The sequence below is a fragment of the Buteo buteo genome, chromosome 1 (genome assembly GCF_964188355.1).
Source record: "Buteo buteo chromosome 1, bButBut1.hap1.1, whole genome shotgun sequence".
Taxonomy (NCBI): domain Eukaryota; kingdom Metazoa; phylum Chordata; class Aves; order Accipitriformes; family Accipitridae; genus Buteo; species Buteo buteo.
The window spans coordinates 55,979,156-56,006,846 of NC_134171.1; the positions used below are offsets into that span (position 1 = coordinate 55,979,156).

Genomic DNA, 27,691 nt, shown 5'->3' on the forward strand with positions numbered 1-27,691 from the left:
TGGCTCTGACCATAGGAGCATACTGCAAACTAGCAAAGCATTTAAATACTTGGCAAAAGTGTTGAAAGGCACATAGCTTGTCCTTAGCAGTATTTCCCTGTTCCACTTGTGGTGCCAATTGAACCAGTGTTAGGACCTAACTTGAAATAAAAAAATAGTAAGAAAGTGGAAGCCTGCCAGGAAAAAAAAATAGGTTGCCCCCTTTTTTTTTTACCTTTAAGATTTTACTATTGCATGTTTTCCTCTACCTTTCCAGTGAAAACTAAGGAAGCTATGGATGCATGTTAACCATACGTATGGACTTACTACTACTGTAATACCAAATGGTAGAGCTGCTGTAAACTGTTGCAAGTACTAAAAGCAATGCTTATAATGGTCTGTACATCATTTGCAAATATTTACTTTGAAAAGAGATTAGTGTAGTTCTTCGTTTTCTCAGCATTGCTTAGAAACACTAAAAAACTACAAGAGCTAACTGCTACTCTACACCAGATCAATATACCCCAACAGATATTTAGGAATATATGCCATTATATTTAAAAATACCAAGTTCCTCTAAGCTGGTAAACCTAGAAGATTTTACATACAGTTAGAGATAAAATATTAAAAATTGTTTCAACTCCACACACTTGACATCTGAATAGGAGTGATGTAATCATACTATTTATTCCATCAGTGAGACAAAAATGTTGCATGGAACTAAATTTCTGAGATTTTAAATAGAAAGTCATTTAACTCGTATATACACAAATTGTTCTTTCCACAGATATTTACATGGCAATTATGTTAGAGGAGAACCACTATGACTAAGTCTCTACAAGGATAGCATCCTTTCTGAGCTATTCTCTCTGCTGAAAGAATTCACAGAAGCTTTGAAGTAAAATCTAGACAATTAAAGTTACCTATATTTCACAGTAGGTAAAGAAGCCATTAAATGATATTTCAGCATAAGGTTTCTGGAAACAGCTACACAGTAGAGTTTTACATCCACCCCTCTTTCCAGCATTCATGGTGAAACTAAATCTCTTCTTCATTTACAAGAGAGATAACCGCATACGTAAAGATGTACGTGTATAATTATAGTTCATCCTCCTCGATAGAGGCTGGTCAGTCGTTCTAGTTCTTTGCAGTTGTCCATGGACATGGAGTCTGCTTTCTTTCGGAGACGGTCATCTCGATATACTTTTGCTGCATAAAGTAAGTCTGTTTCTTTAAGGAAAAAAGAGAAAAGATTTTTCAGGTTAAAAACTGAATACTTTGCATGTGATGCATTCCTTCTCAGAGCTGTACAAAACACGTCAGGTTTAATCCTTGCCCTTTTTTCCTTCTGCCTATTCTAACTATCCACAGATGCCACCTAAACAGCACTGCTGCTGCTTCCCTTTGCTGGATTTTCACAAGTGTTTCATCTTTTTGAGCAGGGAAAGTGGTAACAGCCTTCCAGCACCCTCATATTTCATACAGCAGTACCTGATTAAAAAAAAAAACAAAACCAAAAAACAACCACAACCAAAAAAATCCCCTACTACTTCTGTCAGACCTCATTAAACAGTACAAATATAGGCCACACTCAGTGATCTTGCATATTATTGACAGATCTAGCATCTTGTATCGCCCAAAAATCTGTTCTGAACGTTAAGACCATTACTTCAACTGATGCTGCTTCAGACTGCCAGTGTTCAGAGGTATTAATAAAAGAGCTCTCTGTATTATGCTGGTGTTCAATAGCTTGACATTGCTGAGCATTTTAATTCTATAAAATCTTTTTCATCCCTTCAACTCAAAATGGATTAGCAAGGCATTCTTAAATGTCAATCAACGCTGAAAAGATTTTAACTGTCAAGGAGATCCAACACACAACAGGTATCTTAAACCCGTAAAACCACAAAATCAGCTATTTCTCTAGATAGAGAAAATCTATTAGGGGCCGTTTACTCAAAATCCATTTGGGTAGTTTTCACAACCTGATGAATTGCAAATAGCAAACAACATGACAGTCACCACCTTCAGGTTATTTTTCTTCCTTACGCTAGGGTCAGATGTTTCTGCAGTCATCACATTCTTCCCAGTAATATGTACATACAGAAGCATGGGCCTCTTTGCATTGTCCAGGAGTCTGTTCATGCTTAAAAAAGTATGCATGTCAAGAATAAATGCTGAAAAATGGGAAAGGTATTCTTTCTCCTCTTTCCCTCCCCAGGTGGAAATTGCATATCAACTAAGCCTTTTCAAAGATATTTGGACAGTAAATATATTACAGGAGACGCAAATATAACATGCCAGTAAATGTAAGTGTACTGACTAGGTCAATAAAAGCAAACTATCCTTCCAGATCTACACTCTGCTGAAAAAATGTTCAAATAATACATCCTCTTTTTACTGTGCTGGATTATGTCATGTCTTTAATTTTTTGTTAACAGCCACCTCTCATTTTTGTAAACTATTTTATTATAAGATTACCAATCATTCATCTAGCCACCACTTGTAGATGAAAAATTAGGTATTCATTTCATGAAGAGTAAACACAAACATTTCAAGATGATCAAAGGCCAATCTAGTTGAAAAAATACAAGAGTTTTTGATATTTGCTTATGAATTATACCCCAAAGTTCTCTGATGATTTCCTGTGTTCAAAAAACATGGAAAAATTATTCTGACCAAATCTAGTAGTCTGGGCAATAATCTGAAAGTTTTCCTCCAAAGCACTGGTGTTTCTCTTGCTTACATGTGACCCACCAGCACAGTTGTCTGCCCACAGGTCTTTCCTGTGGGCCATTTGTAAAACTGTAGAGATTTTCTTGTGCATAAGCAATGCGTACTCACGAGTAAGGAGCATAAAGCCTCCAGGAAGCACTGGGCCTGCTATGCATAGGCAATGCAGTTTGTATTTGTATATGTACAGGCCAACTGTAATGAATGCGTGCAGTCCTGTTCAGGCATTTGACGAGCTGTGATGCTGGGCTGTCTTCTACAACTGGGAGAAACTAAGGGGCCATCTCAGCTGAAAGGCTTGGCATTACTGGACTGCAGAGAGTAAAGTTGTGAGGGAATACATGATTTCACTCAGAGAAGAGCATTCTGTTTGCTTCTGGTCAGTTTACTGACAGTTCATAAATGAATTATTTATCCAGTAAGCTATTACTGAAGTTTATCAGCTGAAAAGTTGAAACCATCTGGTTTCAACACTGATGTTATTTTAGCAGCACCGTTCTCACAGAGCATGAAAGGCTCACAAAATGGTCACAGATAATAGCATAACAGGTTAAAATTGACGATGATTTGGAGATGGCTGATGCTATTCAGTATTCTTATGCTTTAACGCTGAATTCCAGTCTTCTGAAAGAAAATAGCTCCTTGTATAATATTAAATTAGATTGGAAAAATAGATGGTAAACTGAAAAACTGCCTGTTTTTAAGGTCTGATATAGCTAGGGTATCAAGTCCAGGAAGAAAAATTATTCAGCATTGGCAAAAGATTAAGCACTAATTTACAGTTCATGATGTTTCAGAGGACATGATGCATGTCCTTGGTTGCCTGGAAAAGCAGTGTTTGTACGTACTGTGGTCCGAGGCAGATTATTTTCTTCCTTCCTCAGAAACACCCATGTAAGCTTTTGTTTTATTTATTTATTTATATAAAAGAACCGAGGGAAATGGGATACTACCATGAGAAAATAATGTGGAAGAGATTAGAATTCTTAGCTTTCATCCTTAATTTAGAGCAATTTCTTTCTCATTATCAATTCACTGTAGTCTTTAATTTTCTGAGAAACGGTCACAGATAATAGAGTAGCAGGTTAAAATTGCTGATGATTTGCAGATCATTGATTAGATCACTGAGTAAAACACAGAATTTAAGTGACACTGGGCACACTTTTAGAAGTGAGAAACAGTAGGGAACCTTACACTTGCTTTCTCATTCAGATGCCTTAATAATACAAGCACTTCTTTCTTGCCTGAGGTAATCTTTTTTTATAGTAATGCATGCTTTCATGAAATTACACATATTACCAAACTTACTTTGTTGCCTCTCCTTCCAACAGTTATTACGAATGTTGGACACATAATCCTCTTCGACACTCTTTTCCACTTTCTGTAATGACACTCCTTTGTATTCATTTCTAAAGTCCTTGTTGACATAATAAACGACACCCAAGTTTTCTGTTTGCATTTTTATGGTTTGCCCTGTACTTCTGCAAAAAAGGAGGGGTGGGGTGAGAGAGACTAGATATTTATTTAATTTTTTTTTACACCACAAATACACTTTTAAAACCATTACTATTACAGAAGAACAGCACATTACCGAATTTGCCATTCAAGACAAGTCATGAAAAGAACGGCTGTATAATCTGCCAGAGAACAAAATTACTACATTTACCTGAACACTAAACTTCTGTCGCTTAACCCTTGATCTTGAAAAAAAAACCACTTTAGTAAGAAACTTGTTTCATACCTCTTTAGGCAAATATGAGCTTTGGTAATAGGAAATTACATTCAAACTCAACAGAAAGAAAAACAGGTCACTATTCTGTAGCAACCCAGTGCAGGCATCTCCATTCTAAAGTGTTTTCTGCCAGCCCTGACAAACTCATTTTCCTGCTGGGATTCTGCAGATTAAAAATCAAAGATTGTGCACAAACGTTTTGGCAGAGAAGTGTTTATAAGCATCACAACAGCTTAGTTGCAGAAGGGAAAAACATCACACTCTGGAAATAAAGAACTCTGAAAAGTAAGAGAGTAGAAAAGAAACCTTTCTGTTGTGGGGCTGAGAGCTCTGCAAGGAACTAAGGACCTTTAAAATGGTTGTGGCGAGTGGGCTCAGTCTGCTAGCTAGTTGCATGCTTGATTGATGTTATTGATTTGTCTCAAGGAAAAAAGGTTTATATATCATACTGTATGAAACAGGTAAGTTTCACTAGTAGAATTCTTTGCAAGTAAATGAAGATAAGCTATTTTGCCATCACCTAGAATGAAGCAAAGACTAGACAATTTCCCCAGCCCTCATCTAGTTCAAAACTTAAATGAGGATGATAAAATTGCTTTCAAGCACTTCATTTGCTACAAGCACAGCTGACCCCTAAAAGAATAATGAGCCTTGGAGGTGCAAACACCTTTGCAACATGCTACATTGCATGGACCCACTGCCTTGTATTAGAAGACCTCCTAAACACCAGGTATTGCTGACCTCATTTCTCCATTACATTCTCACAGCATGTTCTTAGTACCTAACTTTCAAGTTTTGTTCTGCTTCGTCTATACCTGCCCTCCCTTTCCTCACTATGGGAAATCAAGGACCAACTAATGGAAGGCTCTCTAAAATTCTTCTAAGTGGGAGAGGGTGATTACAATATCCTCCCCTCTTTTCCAAGCTAATGTAATTGAACATTACTTACGATCTAGGGTATAAGGCGTAAGGAGGGTTAGATACCATCAGCTGGCTCAACAGGGAGACAAGGATCAACACAATAATAGGCATCAGCTGAATGAACATAGAGAAACCTCCCTAAGGAACAAAACAGATTCAGGTATTTCATAAAACAGCATCAAGTAAACAGGTAAATTTGACATGATTTAATCCTAAGTGTGACTTTCTGCTTTAACCACCAAAAGCTGCTAGGAAAACTCTAACTACAAACCTGCAAACACTGTGGTGTTATCTTAACTTTCCAATGCATACACAATATTCACAGAGTGCTCATACTGCAGGAGTTCATGTGTTAACATGTAGCCACAAGCAATTACCAAATGAATAGTTGGATTCAGTTACATTGTATGCCTTGATTTGGTCTCATCTATACAGTGATATGTAATTATACAGGACTATACATAGTTCATATAGATGAATATTGAGCCTTAAGTTCAATTCTTAGCTCAGCCCAAATAAATTTTTAAATGTAGACAACGATTAGTGACCAGAATTAGTGGCATATTTAGGCTAATACTACCAGTCACTAGTAAGATAGTGACATACAACAATAGATTTACAAAACCAGTCTGTTATCTTCTCAAATGTGCACGTCTATCTACCAATCAGTAAGACTACCACCTGCCAAAGTTTTAAAATACATAACTGGCAGGTACAAATCCTCCTCTACAGTACAGAGCTCCTGTGCAATCACATCACTGAAAGCAACTACCAGCAAACTTCACAATCCATAGTTTAAAGTCAATGGTGCTTAAACATACATCACCCCTCTCTTCCTCCCTCTCATGTCCGCTCTGACGGTGCTGATTAGGATGACTGTAGCCAGCACGACCATTAGAAAATGAATGTACACTACCTAGGAAAAGAAATATCTACATTTAAATCGTGTAAAAAAAAAACTATTTAGAGGTCAATACAGAAGCAACAACATAAAGCATTTAACATTACTGCACAATGACACATAAAATAACTCAACTTTAGGATACGTTACAATTTCAAAGTTGTTTAAAATAAGTATTTTAAGCTCTAAGACAACTGATTTGTTATTTCATGTACCGCAGAATCATGATAGTAACCCCAAAGAACTGAACTCACATTTTTGGGGTTTAGCAACACTTTGGGGGAAAAATAAACTGTGATGCAGATTAAAGAGTTGGGGTCAGAGGCAGGTTGGAGTAATTTTACTGTTTTATAACGTCACAAACTCTAATGCCACTCTGGGCTGTACCACTGTATCTTGATGATTATACTGATGTATACAAATACCTGTTGGAAAGGCCCCTCCAAAAAACATGTTGAATAGATCCTCTGGAGTCATATCTGCCTCACAACCTCTATGGAAGTTGAATCTACCGTTGCTAGGGTGACTGCATGTTTGCTCTTCACTGCCTGTAAGGTCATACTGCTTTCGTTTTTCTGGATTACTCAGCACAGCATATGCATTTCCGATTTCTGAAGCAAGGAATAAAAGACAACTCCCATAAATGAAAGATAAGAGCTATTCCAGCATGAAAATTGCAATTTCAAAGTCAAGAAGAGGCAGCGAATTATGTCCTTTACTGCATGTTACAAATCAACCATAGTAAAACAATGTTCAGAAACATCTCTACTTTTCTTAGCATAGCTTCCACAAAGTTTCCCACCAACACTATTCAAAGGCCTTTTATCCTGTTGAACTAGGCAGAAGTCAGTAGAGCTTTGTTTCTTTTTCTAGGGAAACACCTACACCTGTGGAAATGTTCTCTCTCACTGCAATTACAAAAAAAGCCTCAAGCATTACAATGAAAGCTTTGAAGCTGGGTAATTGCAAAGTTCAGTTTGCTCTAGCAGCCTAGCTTAAAAACATCATAGACTCAATAGGTTTTTTTTCAGTTTCATGTGATAAGTGGTGACTTCTTCGAATGCATCAACTTTATTGCCTACAAGAGCGTGAATGTATTTTTCTATATGCTTCTTAAGATATTTTATGGATTACATTAATAACACAAAGTTTTGCATGACGTAACATGAAGAGTACAACATGTGTGCATGACGGGAACACCTCTGTTCCTAAGGTAGTCAATACGACCCCAATGTTTGGAGTGCCTGGCCTGGATGCTTGTCCCTGTTCAAGCCACATTATCACAAATGAACAACTTCACTTTTGACAGTAGGAAGGGAAAAACTGAGTTAGGTGAGTATGGAAAGAATCAGTGTGAAAAACCACAAGCTCTGCTGACTTACAAGCTTTAACCCTAGTTGCTGTGCACAGACATACAGCTTTTGCAGACTGAAGGAAAATTTCTGTTGGCACTTGATGAACAATCTTTACTCAGCCATATCTTCATTAACCCTTTCTACTTTCCCTTATTCTCTCTCCTCCAGGCCTCTCCAACAAAAGGCTGCTTTTGCAGCCAACCAACACAAGGCACAGGGATTATGTTTTTCAGTGTCGAAAAGCCATCAGTCATCAAAAGTTCATGAAAGGTGCAACACTATAACCTCAACACAGGCAAATAAGGCTATGGCTTTGCATAATTAAAGTTTTCAACATTATCCAATCTAAAAAAAAAAAAAAAAAAAGAGTCTTAGCTATGTGCCTTTTAAAATGCCCTTAGAAACAATCATTAGTAATTCCTTTAAGTGGAGGAGAAAACCCAAAGAAATGAAGCCTGGTAATTTGCACTGAGAGCATGATATACACTACTGACACCAAATATAGCTACAAGGTTCCTCTGTTACTCAGCATGAGGATAGAACTGGCAGTAAAAAGTTATATTTTCCCAACAATAAAGAATTTAGGGAGACATAAATCAGGTAACTACACAAAGTGAAGACACCATACTGTCAAAGTATGGTCAGCAATCTTTTTTGACTATTTGTTTGCTTTTGACTATTTGATGCTAATTCACAACAGATTTCATTAAAATATAATTTTCTTCAAATAAAGGACATAAAAAAATGAAAAAAACTGCTCAAAAGTTTCAAGGAAAGATCTTTGATGAAGTTGGTAAGAGAGATTCCAGGAGACTAAAAGTGATTATATTTGCACAAACTTTGTAATCTAAAATATAAACTCAGGGAGAATGCTCAATACAACAGAAGAGTAGTACTACGTAGCTCGAGATCTAAGAAAAGTACCTTGCCTAACACCAAACTCAATTCTGTTTTCTAATGTGACCTTTCCTTAAAATAAAGCATTACTATGAAATAATAGCTATTATTCTGAAACTCCTTTTCTCAGCTGGATGTTAGAAACTCATCAGACACCTTTAAAGGCAAACTAAATCATAAATTTACTCAGCCATACAAAAAGATCACAATCATTTCAATGCAAGAAAAATGCTAATGTCATTAAATAATTTTTAGTCAACAAGATTCCCCTACAAAATTTTCTGTTCATTTACTCATCTAGTTAAGAACCAGAAAGTGAAATTAAGGTGAAGAAATCAAACCTGTACAAAGTGCTAATGTTAAATCAAAGATTAAATAATAAGAAACTGATTTCTAACATTTTAAAGATTATTTAAAATACTATTAACAAGGAAGAATTATTTTATTCATAGGGCTGGAGACAATTTTATAAGAATAATATCTTTTTTAGATAAAGCCATCACATAGATGTATTAAAATAATCATGAGCAATCAACTTTCCTGCTATGTTCTAGCTACTTTTCATTTGGAATTGTTAATATATTATTATAACTACCTCTTTAAGTCTGTATCGGAAGTCTTGCTCAGGACTTCTTTTTTTTTCTCTTTTTTTCCCTCCCCTAATTTAAGAGTTTTACCCAATTGATTTTTTTCAAATGTCGGCATGTAAACTTCACACAGGAAAAAAATAAAAAATATGTACCACAATCAGATTGTTTATTTATGCATGATCATTTCTTACAGGTTCACATTTTTCTTCATCTGTGTCTGAGATGAAGGTGTAGTTTTCTTTAAAAAGCTTTTCCTCAACAATTTCCCTTGTGCAAGGCTAAGCTTGGCAGCCTTAAATCAGGTCAAGTCAGATTGTAAATTTTACCTAAGAAATAGTTAAAGGCAACTATTAATAAGGCCATGGTTGAACCCAAGTGATTTTGTGTGCAAAAAGTAGTAAAACTACACACATACAAGGAATTCTAAGGAAAAGGTAACTTAGCGTGGCATGTGATTCAGTAAAAACTGCATTTTCGTATCTAGTATTACTCTGTTTTTTTCAAGCTCAAGTACAGTAAAGATTCAAAATAGTAAGACTGACTTGACTACATTAAGTCAACAACAGTAAAAAAGTGCAACTGGGTTTCACAGATCAAGTATTCACTCCCTGTACCTGAAAATTACAGTGAATCCTCTGAAACTGAACCCTACTGCAAAAGTCCACATTATTTATCTATACTCATAGGTATATGTTAAGATAATAAAGGTCAAATATTTCTTTGGATAAAAATGTCAGTTCAATATTAGCTACAAAACACTACATTGACAATTTTGTAAAAAGACAAGTGTTCATCAATGCAGATGAATTTCTTTTAATCTGACAAAGCTTAATCACCAAAGAAATTTTAAATGTTATTTAAATAACAAAAATTAATATTTTATAAATACTAAAAATAATATTTTATTTAAATAGTAATAAATTTAAAATTTTACTTTTAAAAGCCTCTGTTGCTCCAGGTGCATGGTTTTTGTCTGGGTGGAACTTCAAAGCAAGTTTTCTATAAGCCTTCTTTAGGTCTTCTTCACCTGCATCCTTTGACACCCCAAGGACTTCGTAATAATTTTTACATTTCTTTATACTGCAAAAAAATACGAAGTAAAATGTTGTAAACAAAAAGATGTAAAAGTAGTATGTTAGAACACAGCTGCACAAGGTAATACATTGCACTGATGCAACACATTACACCTCTCACTTTCAATATAAAATATTTTAAAAAATCCACTCTAGAAACAAAGAATGGCATTTTTTATAATAAGCTCACTATTGAGCACAATAAATTATTGTACTCAAAATTACTTACTACAGACATTTATTTTACTACTTCTACTGTAGAACTACTACAGTTGTAAGAAAAGGTTTCAGTTTGCAATTACTGTAGTATTTCCTCACTCTCAATTATATGAATATTGCTGTTAATAATGCATAAAATGAAGATTCCAAATTTACTTCGCAGAGCTAGTGGGTAGGAAGGCCTGTTTTGACTGTCAACAGCAAATGCACTTTGGTATACATGATATGAAACAAAACAAATAATACCTCCCTTTCTCCAAACAAAAGTCAAGTCATAACACCATTCGAGCATTCACTTTTCAGGGAAATAAGGCATATTAGAATACCTCTGCTGCTGGGAATGCACCTGGATCTTAATAAACTTTCTGTAAGTGTTTATATAAATTCAAAGAAACAACAACAGCTCCAGCAATTACAGATTCAACTCATTTCATATGTTCAAGGAAACATTTTTTAAAACTCTGAAAACTTGGAAATATTCTTCTGTAGGCTGTCTCACCCAGACAGGAAAAGCAAAATCTGGTAATGTTGTAATTATTTGGTATGCTTTACAATAACCAGAAGAAAGAAAGAGCAGTTACAGGGGACAGAGAGGACATTAATTCTATGTGGGCAGGAAGAACTGACCAAACCTAAATACACCTTAAAATAAAAAAACAAGTATTTTGGGTAAGAATTCAGGAACTTAGAAAAATAAGGCCGAATCACAAACTTGCACTGCAGATACGAGGCACACTGACATTTGGTGCATACCACAAGAAAAGGGCTGGTCTGAGCAAGAAATAGAAATTACATTCATAAATATTTTAAAAGCTCTGTGTGAGTCTCTTCACATAGCTGTAACTGTGCCCACATTCCCTTAAATGCACAGACTTCTACGTAAATATGGGTTTAGTGTTGCCAAGACCATACACAGGGTGGCCAAGTGGAAAAACAAGGGGGTAAGCAAGCCTTTTGCATTTTCATGAAAGAAGAATGGGTACCCTGTAATTAAGGGAATGCTAGCATCAGAATTACAACCACACCGTTGTGTGTGGTCCTTCATAGTTCACAGATTGATCAAATCAAGTTTCATTTGACTGATCCCTTTTCCGGTGTTCAGATAACATGAGCTTTTGTGGAAGTCTTGGTGTAATGCTCACAAGAGCACTGAATTGAATGTATGCAGGCAGCTGCCAACACAAACATCCTGTGAAATAAATATAGCTCATTATAGTGAAGTAACATTTAATAAGCTCCAGTTAGGAAGCTGATAAAGCTAACTAAAAAGAACACAGTGAATCCATTATCAAGAAAGAATGGGAAGAAAATACATTAAATTATACTCTAAGTACTGCAAACTTTTGTTTGTTAATTTGTACAACAAGAAAATGTTTTGGTAGTGTACAGATCCCTTCATCCTTAGTCTTAAGACCTGGATTACTTATGACTATATCAAGAACAGATAGCTTTATTTAAAAGTGTAACAGTATCAGATCAAGCTTTATTTCAAGAAATTGCTATCTCAGCATCCAATCTAAGTTCTTCTCTTCAATAATTCAGTATCTGAATTATCTGTTTGTGGACCAGACTCTTCAGAACTTTGGTTGATATAAAATTAGGTAGTGAGTCATCAATGTTTAGCAAAGTTGTTATTTTATTAGCATTAAAACTGTAGCGTTAAACATTTGTTCAAGTGATTTTAAGTGCTGTGCATCCTCAACAACTTTTCCCCCCAACAGCATATGGTCATTTCTAATGGAAGTAACAAACATGAAAAAAAACCCGTGAGAGTTTACTTGTTTGCAGACCTGATATGCAATTATTTCTCAACTCTAGGATGCAGAGAGGAGAAAAATGGAAAAAAAAAAAACGAACACAAGAAATGCCAACCTGTTCTTCTAACCCCCAAAAACTCACCAGAGAGTTTCCTCCCATTCACAACCAGTCAAAGACCAACAGTGGGCAAGCCTCACGGGAAAGGCAGGAATGGTGGGTGTCAATCAGAAGACATTCAGGTCAGCACGTGACCCACCAGCTTCCGACACCACAATCTGCTTAGAGTCAGTGCATCAAACCAGAGCTACCTCCTGATGAGAAAGTGCAGGGAGAAACCTGCCTTGTGGGTCATACAAAGCACTTGCCCTCCAAAGGGATGAAGGCAATCGCCCTCCATGCAACAGCTATCCTGAACCTAGTCCACAAATCAGCTGTTGTTATTTATCAAGAAACTAGTGTTCAGTCAAGGTATAACACATTTTTGTTTTCTCTTAGCAAGTCTTTGCTAGTGATTGCTTTGTTAAACAAAAAATTTCTACAAATACACAAGCATCTCTATTCCAAGATTCCTGGTTTTTCTATGAAGCTATGATTTAATATTTCAAGCACATCTCCTATCAAATCACCCTCATACCCTGACCTGCTACCCCAGGCTAAACGGCCAGTCTCAAACAAAGAAGCCCTTGTGGATCTGTGACAGCCACCCCTGACTTCTATTCTCCCTTGCGTGTTCTTGTCAGGATGGGCACGCTCACAGCAACACCGCCTGCAACAGACCTGTAACCAATCCTCCAGAACATTTACATTGACCTCCTTTCTACTGCACAGGATCAATGCTGAGATACATAACCCCCCGCACGCTGTTTAGCTCATTGTTGTCTTCAGATCTCAACCAAGTCAGTGCTAGCTCTTACAAACCTCAGCAGCAAACATAAGCTGCAAGTACTCTGCTGGATAGCCTGAGGAGCACTGCTGCATGTGACTTCATGGTGAATCATGTGGAATACGCATATATATACGGCAATTTTGCAGAGTTTAGCAGGACTTTGGATTAAGCAGATAAAGCTTTAAAGCTAAAATACATTAAATGATTGTACAAATGCACAGGGGCCAAAAAACTGTACCTAAGCCTGGAATTCTCAGCAGTGACCTTGTGCTATGTAGCCCTTGCTACACCCTGCCATTAGAGAACAGTTTTATACCATTGCTTTGCCACTTCAAGGCAAAAAGCATCTGGACTGTAAGTAGCTAGCATGTAGTTAATGCAAAGTTTCCTACAGGGAGGGAGTTAGTGACTTCTGCCAGGAGGTCCCTTACTGAGCACAATTCAGGGCAATCATTACAGGGTAACAGCTCGTTTGTTTCCCCCCTCAGCAAAGTCCATGCAAGTTTTGCATCAAAACTTGTACTGCAGCAGCTTTGCGCTGGGGACAACAGGACAAGCAAAGATGATTAGAAGGTGCTTTCCAATTAAACAAAATCATCAGTGTTTCTGGTGCACTCCTAAGAGGCAAAACTTTAATGCACCACAAACTCAATCTGGTAAGTCAGTTTATAGCAAGACAAAGTGTATGGGATCACCACGACAACCCACCAGATCCTCAGGTCATATATGTGCTGTGCAGTCAAGAGGCTTCTCAAACACTGTTGGAGCACGCAGCCCACCCCACCAGGGCCTGATGTGCTACATCCCTCCTCCACCTTAAAGAGATGGGGATCATGGGCTTTGCACAGAGCATCTGCAAGACTTAAGTCCTCTTCCCCCAAACTGCCAATGTCCTGATGAGAAAATTCACTCCAGCTGCTGGGAGCTGTGGGAAGCCATGGCCAACCTGATCCTTGCCCCCCAGCAGAAGCAGGCCTTTTTGGACATATTCCTCACCCCTTGTCCCTAGCAGACTGATGTCTGACAATCCTTACTCTGCCAGAATTCCTCACCTGGAGCATTGAACTGTCCTGCGGAGATTTGTCATGGGAGGGCAGATGGACAGAAGGAACCATCCCCTTCCCAATTGTCTCCTATTGCAGGCCACACAACATCGGCCAGCAGAGACTGGGAAAAAGTTAAGAGTAAAACCAGTGGAGGTTTTGGAAAAGACCAATCGCTGACATTACTTACAGCTTTTAACCACACCTGAAACCCATCCTGCAGTACTCTCAGCATGAACAACTAATTTTCTGAAAGCTGCATTTCAAATTGTTGTTTGGTTGGTTTTGCTGCACTTAAGGCACTGTAGTCCCTAGTGCCAATTTTCTTGCATATGCAAACTCTACACAGATGTTTCTTTTTAAAATTGCAATTTACGTATCACTTGCTTAGGGACTGTCCCTTTTGTATTGAATTGGTTTTTTTTGTTGTTTATTTCTGGCTTATTTAAAGTTTGGTGCTTCCACTGTTAATTTGTTTGGAGTTTAGTTTTTTGTGAATTGCTTTTCTTGTGTTTTTCATTCCTGGTTGGATCACCTCTGTATCTGAATTACTATCAAATTATTTCTGTTGTTTAGCTAATTTCTGTCCTTGCTGAATTGTTAGTCCCCTGCCAGCACCTTGGCATTGTCCTTCTGGTTAACAGATTTGCTGGCTGTTTTAGGAGGGCACATTGCTGGATGTTCCTGAAATAATATCTGACTTTTAGAGAATAGAATTCTCAAACAGCATGAGGGAAAGTGATGGCCTACATTCATCCACAGTTTGTTGACTGAGGTACCTTGTCATGACTTGCAAAGCTCCACTATCCTAGCTTGCAGCTGACAAACCACCTGCAGTAGAACTGGTCAGCCAGCTTCAAACTGCAGCAACAGCCACTTCTGCCTGACGCCGGGCTCCTCTCCATGCTCTGACAGCTGAAGGCAGATGAAGCCCTTCAGGTCCTGAAATGTCTCCTGTCACCCACAGAAATTCTGGGGCTATGACCACTGGTTCTCCTGTGACTACAAAATGATGTGATCCTACTGCTGTGCTTCTTGTTTCACTTTTCAAATCTACAATTCAGATTAGGTCAGCATCAACAGCTTTTATCAGGTTAACAAAACCTATCAGAGACACTTGCATTTCTGTATCAAATACCTGCAGTGATCCATAATCACGAAGTTTTGAGTTTGACTAGGTATTTCAAAGGGCCTTCCAAAGCCTCCGTCTACATGCACAGGGATAGCCCAAATGACAAATAGTTCAACCTCAAACTCCAAAAGCTTGTGATGGGTACCACAATTATTTCTCCCAATGGTAATGTGAACTGAGCAGCACAGTGAGCAGCAACGTGCATGTTAGCAACAGAGAACTGAGCAAGAGGAAGCTACACTGACTTCTGATCCCAGAGTTGAGCGGAAAACCATAGTAAAACACAGACCAATTTCTACATAGGTCAAGTTTCCAATGACGCCAGAGGGCCTGATGCAAATGGCATCTTGCAGCTGAATTGAGAACGTGCCAGTCACAGTTTGGATGACGTAAGTGTGGTCTGCAAAAGGTGCTCTAGATTGGGAAGGGAAGGTCACAGTGTTGTCGAAGAACTCAAGCTGGTACCAGGATACCCCTAGTTTCTGAAATGAATGCATCAGAAGTTGCAGATCTCTGTTTTACTGATAGATTCAACAACACATTAGGGCACTTGTCTTAGTACTTTGCTCTCAGATGTACCTGGTCAGTTTGTTTCTCTTGTGTGTATTACAGGAAATATTCAAGGCTGTGTTTACATCAGCATACTTTTCTCCAGATTTTGTTTAAGCTTTTATTTTAGCTATAAAAAGCATAGATTAAAGGCAGGAGCTTTCTGACAAAGTCCACCATATCTTCTGTGCCACTTTTCCATGACAGGCTCTATGACTGTGATTTCCACCTTGACTTACTCAACCACTCAACTGGATATTTCAACAATTCACAGTAGTTCTAAGCAGCCTAATTAAAGGCATGCCCTGATTTCTTCGCTTTGTTTTTTTTTTTCCCATTTTAGCACATGTTGATGGCTCTTATTATTCCACTTCCAATTAATTATCTTCTTGACCCCATGTTAAAAAAGTAACAATATATCTCTTTTTGCTGAATTTGCAGAATTCTCAGCAGAAGGCCTGGAAAAAGTCAGTGATATAACTTACATTCCTTCTAGTTTGATCCATGAAATGCATAGAGGCAATTTTTTGGTTTACTCCATGAATTCAAATCAAGTTGCTGATTATTCTTGACTGCTACTGGATGACACTTAATCCTACCTTGCAAGGTTCCTGCAGAAGTCAAGCCTCTGTTGGTTTGTTTTGGTTCCATCTCAAAGATCCAAATACAAAATTTTATTCTTGTGCTCTCTTCCAAGGGGCAGGCACTGGCAGGGCAGCAGAAGCAGTATTCCGCCACAGTTTTCACAAGACAGCAATCCAACTTTAGCATACTACTAACCATGGCAGTTATCTCTCAGATGTCAAAAAGGTAATATGGAACATATGCTATAGCTTATTTACTAAAAAAGGAGACATCTGACATGATATGAATTTTAAGATCATTTAAAGGGAGCCTGTATAAACTGTACTACCTATCTATATCTCCGTAACCATTTTTTTAAAGCTGAGTAGTAGACAACAGATAATACACACTTCACAGCATAAAAAGCAATGGGAAAGATTTAATACACAGCAGGCAAATGATCCTTTCTTCTTTTTTTTTTAATTTCATGCTAGTCCACAAAACCTTTCCAAAGGGTCTGCACACTCGGTATGAGTAGGCAGATATGATGAACAGAATTTGTTTGAAAATAACTAAGAACTCTTTGGTAACTGTAATCCTGATCAGCACTTCTTCAGTTGTTTTAAGTGAACTAGAAGGAAAAAAAAGTTTAAATTTTCTTTCTTACACAAACATTGCATTTCTTTATCTCAGCAAAAAATGCCAATAACCTACATCAAACAGTGAAGGAATTGCTTTAAAGCAAAGACCACAGAATCCAAAAGCAAATTCTCCCTTTTTTGTCATGCACATGATTCTGATGCATTTATCTTAAGTTGACATTGCTCAGACAGCTTTCAAATACCTAGAGACTTCTAGGGCACTTGCTCTAAAAAGACTTAAGTCTACTGTGGGTCCTAACATATTTCTGCTAGTCTCCTGTCAATCTCTCTGGTATGCAGGGCACCTAAAGTGTTAAGGCATCTTGATCCAGCCCTCAGTGACAAGATAAGAATCATTAAAAGATGCATGTACTATAGATGGTATTTTCAAAGCATTTCAATTCAAAAGTAACAAAGTGCTTTTGGATATCTCAAGCTTCAAACTGTCACAATGAAATAGTAAGCACCATTCCCACAAAGAACAGAGCATCACCCAGCACTTCTACAGTGGAAAGGTATTGCATCTTATGCTTCTCCCTGTTGAGCAACTTGTTTGCAAGCTCCTGTAATGCTCTACAGAAGTGTTGTGGTAGCTTGCTAGCAATCAGTGTCCCCTGTGTATGTGGAAAAGATAAAAACAGCACAGAGGTGCTTGTTTGTACTCATACCTACTCACACTACTAGAGTAACACTGATGAAAATTAATGCAGTTAAATTAGTTATATTGCTCCAAGCATGTCTTCACTGTGTTTCTTAAATCTACTGTCACAAGCAAATTCAAGATAGCCGGACAACTCCAGGAACATGAATCAGCGATCAAAGTCAGAAAGCTCAGAGTCAGTCCCCTGTCCAACTGCTCACCAGAGCTTATAAAAAAGCATTGGAAATGGCATGTGTAGTTAAATCAGGAATGCTTTCTCTCAGTCTATATTCAATTTCTAATAGGGAACCAAAAACTCCTAAAGAGAAGAATACTTGAGGATAATGATCACCTTTCAAATCATAAGCATACAAAACAACTTAGTTTGACAGTCAAATTCATTGCAGGATTCAGAATTTATTAAGAATTGAAGATTTTGCTACCTTGCTATCTAGAAATTTCTTTCCTTACAGGAAAAAAAATTAAAAATCAGGCATGAAAGACTATTTAAAACCACCTCTTTTCACACAGCATTTCTTTAACCAATTCAAAGGTCTGAAAACCATTCCAATGCGGTATGGCAGAAGCATATGGTGGTGACAAGCTCTACTCTCTGAAGAATACCCTCCCCAGAGGGGCACATTTCATTTAATTGGAAAAGCCTGGGGCCTGGCTGAAGCAATAACATATACACATCATGTTTCCAACTAGAAAGCTCATTCTCACTGTGGTTTAAACATGAACTTTCCCTCAGCTATCATCACTGAATGTGTTACATTTTCCCATTAAGTTTTAGCCCACTGTTTGTATTTAATCCTTGGCAAGGCACACACATTCTTTAATTCTTAACCACAGATTTTCTAACTGGTGTGTTGATGTCACTGACCACAGGACAAACTTTTCAAAACTTCCAACAAGAACTGGAGACTTGCTTTGTTGATCACTGCTTATCTAAAGTAAAATTTAGTCTCTCTCCAAAGGTTTATAAACTGCTATACTAAAGGATGGTAGCATCACTCAAGCTAAGGTAGAGATTTTTTTTAACAGCTGATTTTTAACTGGTACGTAAAATACAAACAAACATGTGTTGTTCTGCAAGCTATTACGACTGCTTATTTGCAAAGATCTGGGTAGGTTTTAAAACCCCAAATTTAACATTCACCAGACTGTTAAAATAGGTACTAAGAAGCAATGTTGCATCAAGAGCATCCTCAATGTGCAGCTTCTGTGAATACACCTAACTCTGGTTCTGATCTCAACAAACTGCATTTTTACCTAGTATCTAGTGAATCCCTTCAAGGAAGCAATACTCAATACCACAAAAGCATACCAGAGGAAAAGTTGGCTCTACAACATCATTTTACTCAAGACAAAGTAGGCAACATACTTTCTGGTAAAACAAACAAAAAAAAGAACTTGCTGGGAGCCTGATGTCAAAGCAGACTGCAGCTCAGAATGGCGTGTCATGGGTGAGTGAATACTGGCAGTAATACAGCCTTCCTTGTAGCAGCTTTCCGAGAACATGTTACATGTCTTAATTTGATCTAAGCCTCATTTTACACAGGACTTCTTTCTGGCTATTTTGTCTCACACACATGTGCACACACCCCCACACATTTTGTGTTCATTTTAACAGCTAGTAATTCAAGGTAGCCAAAAATGTACACGCTTATTCAGGTTTTAGTTTAGATGTATCATGAAGGGCAATAACATTAAGCAGAGATGATGGTAAATGAAAAGCTCTACTAAATAGCAACAACCAGAGGATAAGCATGTGTGCTGCTTTTGGCTGGGATAGAGTTAATTTTCTTCACAGTAGCTAGTATGGGGCTATGCTTTGGATTTGTGCTGGAAATGGCGTTGATAACACAGGGATGTTTTCCTTATTGCTGAGCAGGGCTTACAGAGCCAAGACCTTTTCTGCTTCTCACCCCACCCCACCAGCAAGGAGGATGGGGGGGGGGCACAAGAAGTTGGGAGGGGACACAGCTGGGACAGCTGACCCCAACTGACCACAGGGATATCCCAGACCATATGACATTGTGCTCAGCAGATAAAGCTGGGGGAAGAAGGAGGAAGGGGGGGACGTTCGGAGTGATGGCGTTTGTCTTCCTAAGGAACCATTACGCGCGATGGAGCCCTGCTTTCCTGGAGATGGCTGAACACCTGCCTGCTGATGGGAAGTGGTGAATGAATTCCTTGTTTTGCTTTGCTTGTGTGTGTGGCTTTTGCTTTACCCACTAAACTGTCTCTATCTCAGCCCACAATTTTTCTCATTTTTACTCTTCTGATTCTCTCCTCCATCCCACCTGGATGGGAGCAAGCGAGCGGCTGTGTGGGGCTTAGCTGCCAGCGGGGGTTAAACCATGACACCATGAACAGACATGCTGCTGTCTACCTGCCTGAATGCAGAGCTGCTGTATCAAAAAAGAAAAGCTAGTTTTTCCCTCACTGTTAGCACAGCTGAACAGATTATTGAACTTCAAGAAGAGATCCCAAGAAAATATCAACAGCAACATACATTACACACACACACACACAAAAAAATAAAAAAAGTCACACACAAATTTCTGTTTTGCACAACAGTTCAACTGATCTACACAAACTAGGAGAGAAGGACCTCTTGATCTCCCTTCTTTCAGCTCCCTTTAAAGTATTTGGGCTAGGTTTATCTAGTGGGTTTTGAGGTGTTCAATTTTACAGTGGCCGTATCCATGTTTCTTTAGCAGAAATCAGGGCACATATCAAAAAAATATTTTTCTCACTCCTACAGCCAACAAGTGTGTAACGATAACATGACTTAAGAGTTACTCGCCTCAAAAGGACATTTTTATTCATCTTTGTTTCTTTTCACACATCCTCCTTTCCTGATGTCGCCCCATCTTAATACTATCATGCTGCATGAAGTCCAGACAGAGTTTATAATGCAACTTAGACTATGTGCTTCAGTGCTTCTCAGATACCTGTACTTCCAGAATGAAATAGTTTTAACACTTGTCTAAGACCAGCCTGTACCACAGGATTAGCTTGAAAATAAACTTTAGGAGTGAGCATGTATCTCAGGTACAAAAATATTTAAGGACAGAAACACTGACCTGCAAGCTGTACTATAGAATTTTCATCACTTCTTTCACTTACCATGAGATCGACTTAATAACTATTTTGAGTATTATCTTTTTATAAAGTAACCTTGATAGTTTAAAAAGAAGAGTATCAACTTTCTCACAGAAAGTGACAGTGTCTCATGCTGTGTTTAAACACAGCAAAACTCTCCTCCACCTTTTAGTCATAGTTCAGCATAAGTAACCCCTCTCAGCTAACCCTGAATTTTCTGTTGCAAGAAGCAACAGATGCTAGAGCTGAAAGCATAAGTACATAACACACAGAATGAAAAGCAGTGATGTATTTAAGCAAGGCCATACCTGAATACTCCTTCCATTTGGTCTTTGGTGTAGCCTTTTCCACTTTCACCTGCAGCAGATGCATTGCTCTCCTTCGTGCTATTGGGCTTACTTTGATCATTGCTGCTGGCTGGTTTTCGGCAGTAAGCGCCTCCCCCAGCAGTACTTCCATTCTTCATAATAGCTTCCAACAAAACTATAAAACAATAGTATATCATAGTATCATTATAGGCATTAGCAATTAAGTCGGGGCTCTCAAGTATCTTAAATGGGAGCACCACATTAAAAAAAGACTAGCTGCTACATCCTCCTTCCTTATTGATCATCACTTTGTACCACAAACATTTCTGAAACAAGTCTAGCAACTGCTTTTCGTGGCAAAACTATGGAAAACTGTTTCAAAATTAGTGACTGGACTCCTCTCTACCTCTGCCAAGGTAATTTAATACTGGAGAGAATTTGTCCTGGTCCTTTATTTCTAGATGGTTTTTAGAGGCACTGAACCCATGCTTTGGGGTGAAAAGCATCAAAATACCTGAATAAGCAACTGTAAATCGAAAAGAGGAACTAACCTAACACTCTAAAGAACTTGCAAATTATTCCATACAGACACCAAGCACATCTCCAGCACATTTGAGATGCTACAGTACATGCCTATTTGTAACCTGAACCATTAGCGGCCACAAACTGATGCTCTATACCCCCTCCAGGCAATACCAGCTGAAATTCAAACTACTGTTAAAATGCCACAAATAAGTCAGGACCAGGCAACTATACCCAACTCTTGAGACCTCAACCTTGAAAACCAGCATGCTTTTGCTAGATCGTGAAATCCTCTTTCCTTCCATGTTCCAACAGATCTCAAATTTAGCAGTTTTAATAAATCATCAGGCATTAAGTCTTCCTTTTTCTTTCTGGACATAAGCCTGTATTTTGGGGATACGCGTCTTACCAAAAAATCAGAAATAGTACCATTCTAACTTAAGGGACTGCACACAAAGCATAATGTAGAACAAAGATTATAAATAGTCTATCTTTCCTGAAAAGAGATCCCTTCCGAGCAAGACGACAAACTACACAGGCCAAATTTGTTTCATAAACAACTGAGTGTTACTATTTGCACAAAAAATGCCCTAATAAAAATTCCCAAAGAAAAACGTCCCACTTACTGTGAAAGCATGTTACAGCTTTACTGTTAAAAAACATTTTCTTCTAGAAGCTAGTCAGAAGAATCCTAAGGATTTTCTCCTAAATCTAATTTAAAAATTTCTCCTCTGACTAGCATGGTCCCTCTTAGAGCAGCAGCAAACTGGGATCCTACACATCATAGCTTGTATCTCACAGAAACACAGAAAAAGAAAAGAAAGCATAGATTTGTTTAAAAGGAGAAGAACCACCTCCCTAAAGATGTGCTTCTTAAAACTCTCTAGTATTTGCTTTTACTTACTAATTCACTTACTACCCACTGGCCACAGCAGTCTGAAGTACTGCAGATGAATAGCTATACTTGGCCTGAACAAGAAAGTCAGCTGATTTCAGTGCCAGTCCTGTACTCGTACCTCCCTCAGCAAGACTCATCAATTGATCAGATCAGGCTTTTTACTGCAGAAATAAGGAAACGACTAACATTCAGATGCCAAATTGCATACTGAGGGGATGTTTTCACTATGAATGAAATTATGTTCTTGAAAACAGGTGAGCTATAGTTGCATTATGGATTATAACTGAAGCACGTATCCAAATAATTGCAATAGTTTATTCTAATATCATCTGTTATGACATTTAAAGTTCTGAGGTAAATGAAGTAATAATAACTCCAACGAAGTGACTGTGTCTGCAGGCTAAGAACTAACCAAGAATAGAGATTTGAACAGACAGTGCCCTCAGAATGAAGCATTTTCAGTCCAGATGTGCTCCAGACAAGTGATAACAGAAAACCAAATTATTCTTTTCCTATCCCATGATGTCTGATATTTAATAACGCTATCACATGGGATCCTACAGAACGTGTCACCCTGACTTACCCTCTAGAAATAATGCTTACTCAACAGTTTTGCAAATCCTGCCTTTTTAGTAATATTGCTCTAGAAATTCCCTATCCCTGCACTAATGCTTGTGCAAAATCAGTAGTAGCACTAAGGGTAGAAATGCAGGTATAGACAACGGTTTGCATTTTTAATGCCCAGTGTCTCTTCACAGCAAGTTTAGCTGGTAAGTCTTTTCATGAATTGGTTTGGCTGCACTATGCTTTCAACATTACTACTTCCTAATCACCTTCTCAGACCTCCCATCCCCATAATGGAGCTGCATGGCTGAGAAGACAATGCAGGATGCTTGCAAAAAAAAAATAAATTTCAAATTCCTAAGTGTTAAATTCTTAAAATAGTAGGACACAGCATATACAAGCATGCTATTCTTCTACGTTGAAAAAGAAAACCATACAATGGGTCTGGGGCCATTGTCTTCTTCAAATAGAAGATACAGTTCAGATATTCAGAAACAACTTTGACTCTTCCATGAACTGCTGGTGATAAAACAGGCTGTTAGAACTGTAGTACTAGGAGTGTATTAAAGAAAACTTTCACTGTGTATCTAGGTATTTTAAAATAGGACATACAAGGAACCAAAGACTTATTTTGTTAGCAGGTAAGGCAACGAATCTTATCTCCAAATTTGTCTGAAGGCTCTCTTGTGTGTACTGTCACCTGCTGCTGAATGAAAGATCCTTGCACTGCATTTGATTCCATTATGCATTGAACATGACCCCCACTTTCACTAATGGAAGAACTGTTTAATTCAGAATTTGTACTAATGCAACAGCCTAAAAAACTAAGTTCACGTACGCCTGGAAAGTTTGTTTTTAAAGACAGCATCAGAAATAGCACGAGAAAATCTTAAGCACTGAAAAATAAAGTTGTCCTTAACATCATTTTCTGCTGTCAACTCCAAACAGAATGGCACCTAAGTTTGAAAAGGAGATCTTGTCCTTTGTTATCTTTAAATCCACTCTTACAAATCTTTTCCAAACAATTAGTTTCCATTCAATTGCAAAATTAATCATTAGCAAAAGTCATCATCAAACAATATTTTGAACAGCTGAATTGTAAAACAATTTTCTAGCAGAGTGACATCAACATGAACACTGCTACTATGAAGTCATTATCTAATTATCATTAAATAAGCACTGACCTTACACTTCACACTAGTAAAGCCTTAAAATAGCACTGCCGCAGTCAGCGTATTTCAGGCAGAAGCTTTGTTTAGCAAAACTAAACTTCACTGATGACTGAACTAGTGCTGAATGCACTTTAAATGCAAGTGTTGCCAAAACCAAACCACACATAGTATTGTTTTAGAGACAATAGTTAAAACCTGCTCTCTGTCCATTTATAATCCGCTATAACATCAGGAGGAAGCTCCCATCGGTAAAATATTCAGCGCTACCGTTCTCATTGCTTTTATCACTAATGGAACATTATTTGTGAAATGGTGGGCAATTGTTCTCAAAATGATACTAAAGATATAACCTATGAAGAATCTGTGACTTCAGTGAGAAATTAGTATGAACTGCCTTCTAATACATACCCTGAAGAGAAAACAAGTGAGCACAGTAACACCTGAGGCTGCACCATATTGTCCTATCACCATATAAACCCAACACATTATGACTGTAAAATAAGAATTTGTGTTAGAACTGAGAGCTCACAAAAACCTTAACTGTTTCCTTCTCTTCACTATATGCTGACACACTTTTAATTACGTAATGAATTACTTTTTTTTTTTCAGGTGGACCCCCCACCCCCCCCCGCTTTATTTATCTAAAAGGTTACAAGGAGATAACAAAGCAGTCATTTTGTTTGTTCTTAGTCAGTGTAAAATGCCAGTTCTAATTTATTGCGCAACTTCCAATTCCTTTCCTGAAAAAAAGGACATTCTGTGTGTCCTTGCAGCATACTGCACTTTTAACAAGGCTATTTAAGTGCCTCAAAAACTTAAAAAAAATAATAATTTGAATGAGTTGATGTTGTTTTGGGAGGAAATGGGATGAGTTGAAAAGAATTACCAACCTCCACAGCTAGAAAACTGAAGCACAGGGATATTACAAGTTTACAGAGTCCCCTAATTTCTAAGTACCTAGTTCAAATCAGGCCTAGGGCCTGATTTTTTTCAGTGGTATTAGGGCATCTGCAATTCTCATTAGCTTCAGATGGAGCTTTAACTGCCCACCAGTTCCACAAATCAGGCCCTTGTTTCAAGCTGAATACCTGAAAAATGAAGCACAAACAATTAGCCGTCACTAATGGAAACAGAGTGAAGTGACTTATTTAACGTCACAGAGAAATTCTGTGAAGCATTTAGTTTCAGTACACAGTTCCCCAGATCAGAGTCCACTACCACAAGACCATCTTTTTACCACATCTGTACCTCATTTGTGACACACTTTGCTAATTTCCACAGTGAATAAAACAAGTGTCCTACAGACAATAGCCTAATTAGCCATCTATTTCTTGCACTGAATACTTTACAATGGTGGTTTTGTAGTAGGAGTCCTACTTAAAAAAAAAACCAAAACAAAAAAACAAAAAACAAACCACAAACAAACCCAAACACTCAAACCATAAATCAGATGGAGATTTTTTTTTTCCCCGAAAGCTACTGTAACTCTTGGAGATATTAGATGGTAATAAGCTACGTGAAGCAGACAAGGCTGTTTACTCTCTTTGGTGGAAGAAGCTGAATTGAAACCCTCAGCCTTCCTGCCTCCTGACCAACACAGCTTCCAAAAAGCTGAAAGTATTTTCATGCATGTTATCTTCTCAAGCCACAGAAATTTAGGGGAATATGGCAAACTTCTGCTTGTTTTTATTTCAGAGAGGTACGTCACGTAGCAAGAATATAAACAGTGCCACGTTCTTGATTCAAAGCAATGGTTACCTTCTTCCAGGTGATTTATCAGCAACATCCATCCTGTCTTGCAGGAAAGAAAAAAAAACAAAACACCACCACACAAAAAACCTATTTACTATAAAAAAAGAAAATCACTGATGAGACCTTTGTTTATTGTTTGTATATAAAAAGCAGTCAGGAGATAAGAGAGGCCAGAAAACATTCACTGGATCTGCTCACCTGACTTAAAGGCTTCACTACAGAATAAAAGACAGCGCAGAACACTTCCAGTCAGGATTTCACTCCAAAGTCATGTTCCAAAAATGGCAAATGCTGAGGCCTTTAGGTCAGTACAGAGCCCTGAAGACTTTCGTATTCCTTCCACGGCACAGACAATGTAAGTGAGAATCAGAGAAACGCAACAAGTCACTGCTGCGTTCGAAGGTATTTCAAGCTGACTTCTGACACTGTGTGACAGAGGCTCCAAGACAGGTAACGGCTCTGCATACACTGAAACCTTACTATTGCTCCTTTTAAAAAATAATTTCTAAACACCTTTTGCTAGAAAGACGCCAATTATTTTTCAGGTTTTAGCACAGAAGTGTCTGAAGAGCCAATTAAGTCACGGGGGGAGCCACCGATCCCATTTCCTCTAAGAAAGTGAAACCCATGTGCAATTCCTACGTAGCTACTGTACAACCAAAAGGGAAACGAAACCAAGAAAACCGAAATCAAAGGTAAATTAGAGCATGAAGGCGCTGCCCAGTCTGGAGCAGCAGCTCTTACTGCAAGCTGTTAGCGAGGGGGGTAATTGACGGTGACAGAAGAGAAGCCAACGCAGCCTGTCTCGGCCTGGGGCCTGAGGTGTCTTGCTGCTTGCTAATCGGGTCTAAGCCTAGTCTGTACGGCTACACTTCTGTCGATGGCCAAGGGGAGAGGGGAACTGCAGGCGAGGAGTCGGGCTGGCCCAGAGCGAACCCCTTTGGCGAGGGGGGAGGCAACCCCGCTCCTCCCCACCGCCTGGCGCCACAGGCGCACACCGACGGTGGAAATGCACCTGCCCTAAGCGCTCCTCCTGGGCGCTTCCATCACCGCTTCGGCCTTTTCTTCCCCGCCGAGCCCCGCACGCCGCCGGAGACCCCAGCCCGGGCTGGTTTAGGAGCAGCGTCGTCCCGGCCCGGCGCAGAGAACGCACCGCCGGCTCCCCCTCGCCTCAGCGCCTCAGCCTGCGGCGGCCGGCCGCGCGGGCTGAGAGCCCCCCGGGGTGAGGAGAGCCCCCCGCCTCCCGCCCGCCCGCCGGCCGGCCCCGCGGTCCCCCTCGTCCCGACGGAGCAGGGCAGCGGAGGAGCGGCAGAGGGGAGGAGGGACGGCCGCGGCAGCAGGGCCGACGGGGCGCCGGGCGCGGGGAGGGGGCCGGGCTTCACCTCGGGCCGTCTCGGTCGGGTAGAGCTTCTGGGCCTTGCCGAGGAAGCGGAGGGCGCGGTCGCGGTTGCCGGCCTCCAGCGCCTCCCGCGCGATCCCGATGCACTTCTCGGCCTCGTCCCGGTTCCCCTCCATGGGCTTCTCCTTCCGCCGCCTCCGCCCGCCGCAGCGCAGAGAGAAGGGGCCTGAAGCCAGAGCGGAGCCGGGCGAGGCGGAAAGGAGAGGAGCGGAGCGGAGCGGGCAGGAGGGCGGCGGGCGGGGGCTGCCCTCACTCCGCAAGGCTCATCCCGCCGCGCCGCGCCGGCGGTACCCGCAGCCCCAGCGCGGCGCTCAGCCCCGGCAGCCAGCCCGGCCCGCCGCCTGCTTCC

At 39.3% G+C, this 27,691-nt stretch overlaps 1 protein-coding gene across 3 annotated transcripts; it reads right to left on the minus strand.

The window, feature by feature from the left end:
• Nucleotides 1–647: 647 nt before the first annotated feature.
• On the minus strand, nt 648–27,688 carry DNAJB14 (DnaJ heat shock protein family (Hsp40) member B14). 3 transcript variants are annotated; one of them, XM_075031767.1, is made up of 9 exons: nt 27,326–27,468; nt 25,149–25,279; nt 21,036–21,210; nt 10,043–10,188; nt 6,692–6,877; nt 6,187–6,281; nt 5,394–5,503; nt 4,021–4,193; nt 648–1,209 (listed from the first exon to the last, which is right to left on the minus strand). In XM_075031767.1, the coding sequence occupies exons 3-9, from the start codon at nt 21,191–21,193 to the stop codon at nt 1,085–1,087; spliced, it is 993 nt and encodes a 330-aa protein (XP_074887868.1). In that variant the 5' UTR covers nt 21,194–21,210; nt 25,149–25,279; nt 27,326–27,468; the 3' UTR covers nt 648–1,084. The 3 variants fall into 3 exon arrangements, with proteins under 3 accessions (XP_074887868.1, XP_074887876.1, XP_074887858.1); XM_075031775.1 differs by lacking the exon at nt 27,326–27,468 and adding an exon at nt 26,142–27,077; XM_075031757.1 differs by lacking the exon at nt 25,149–25,279 and having other exon boundaries at nt 27,326–27,688.
• Between the last annotated feature and the right edge of the window lie 3 nt (nt 27,689–27,691).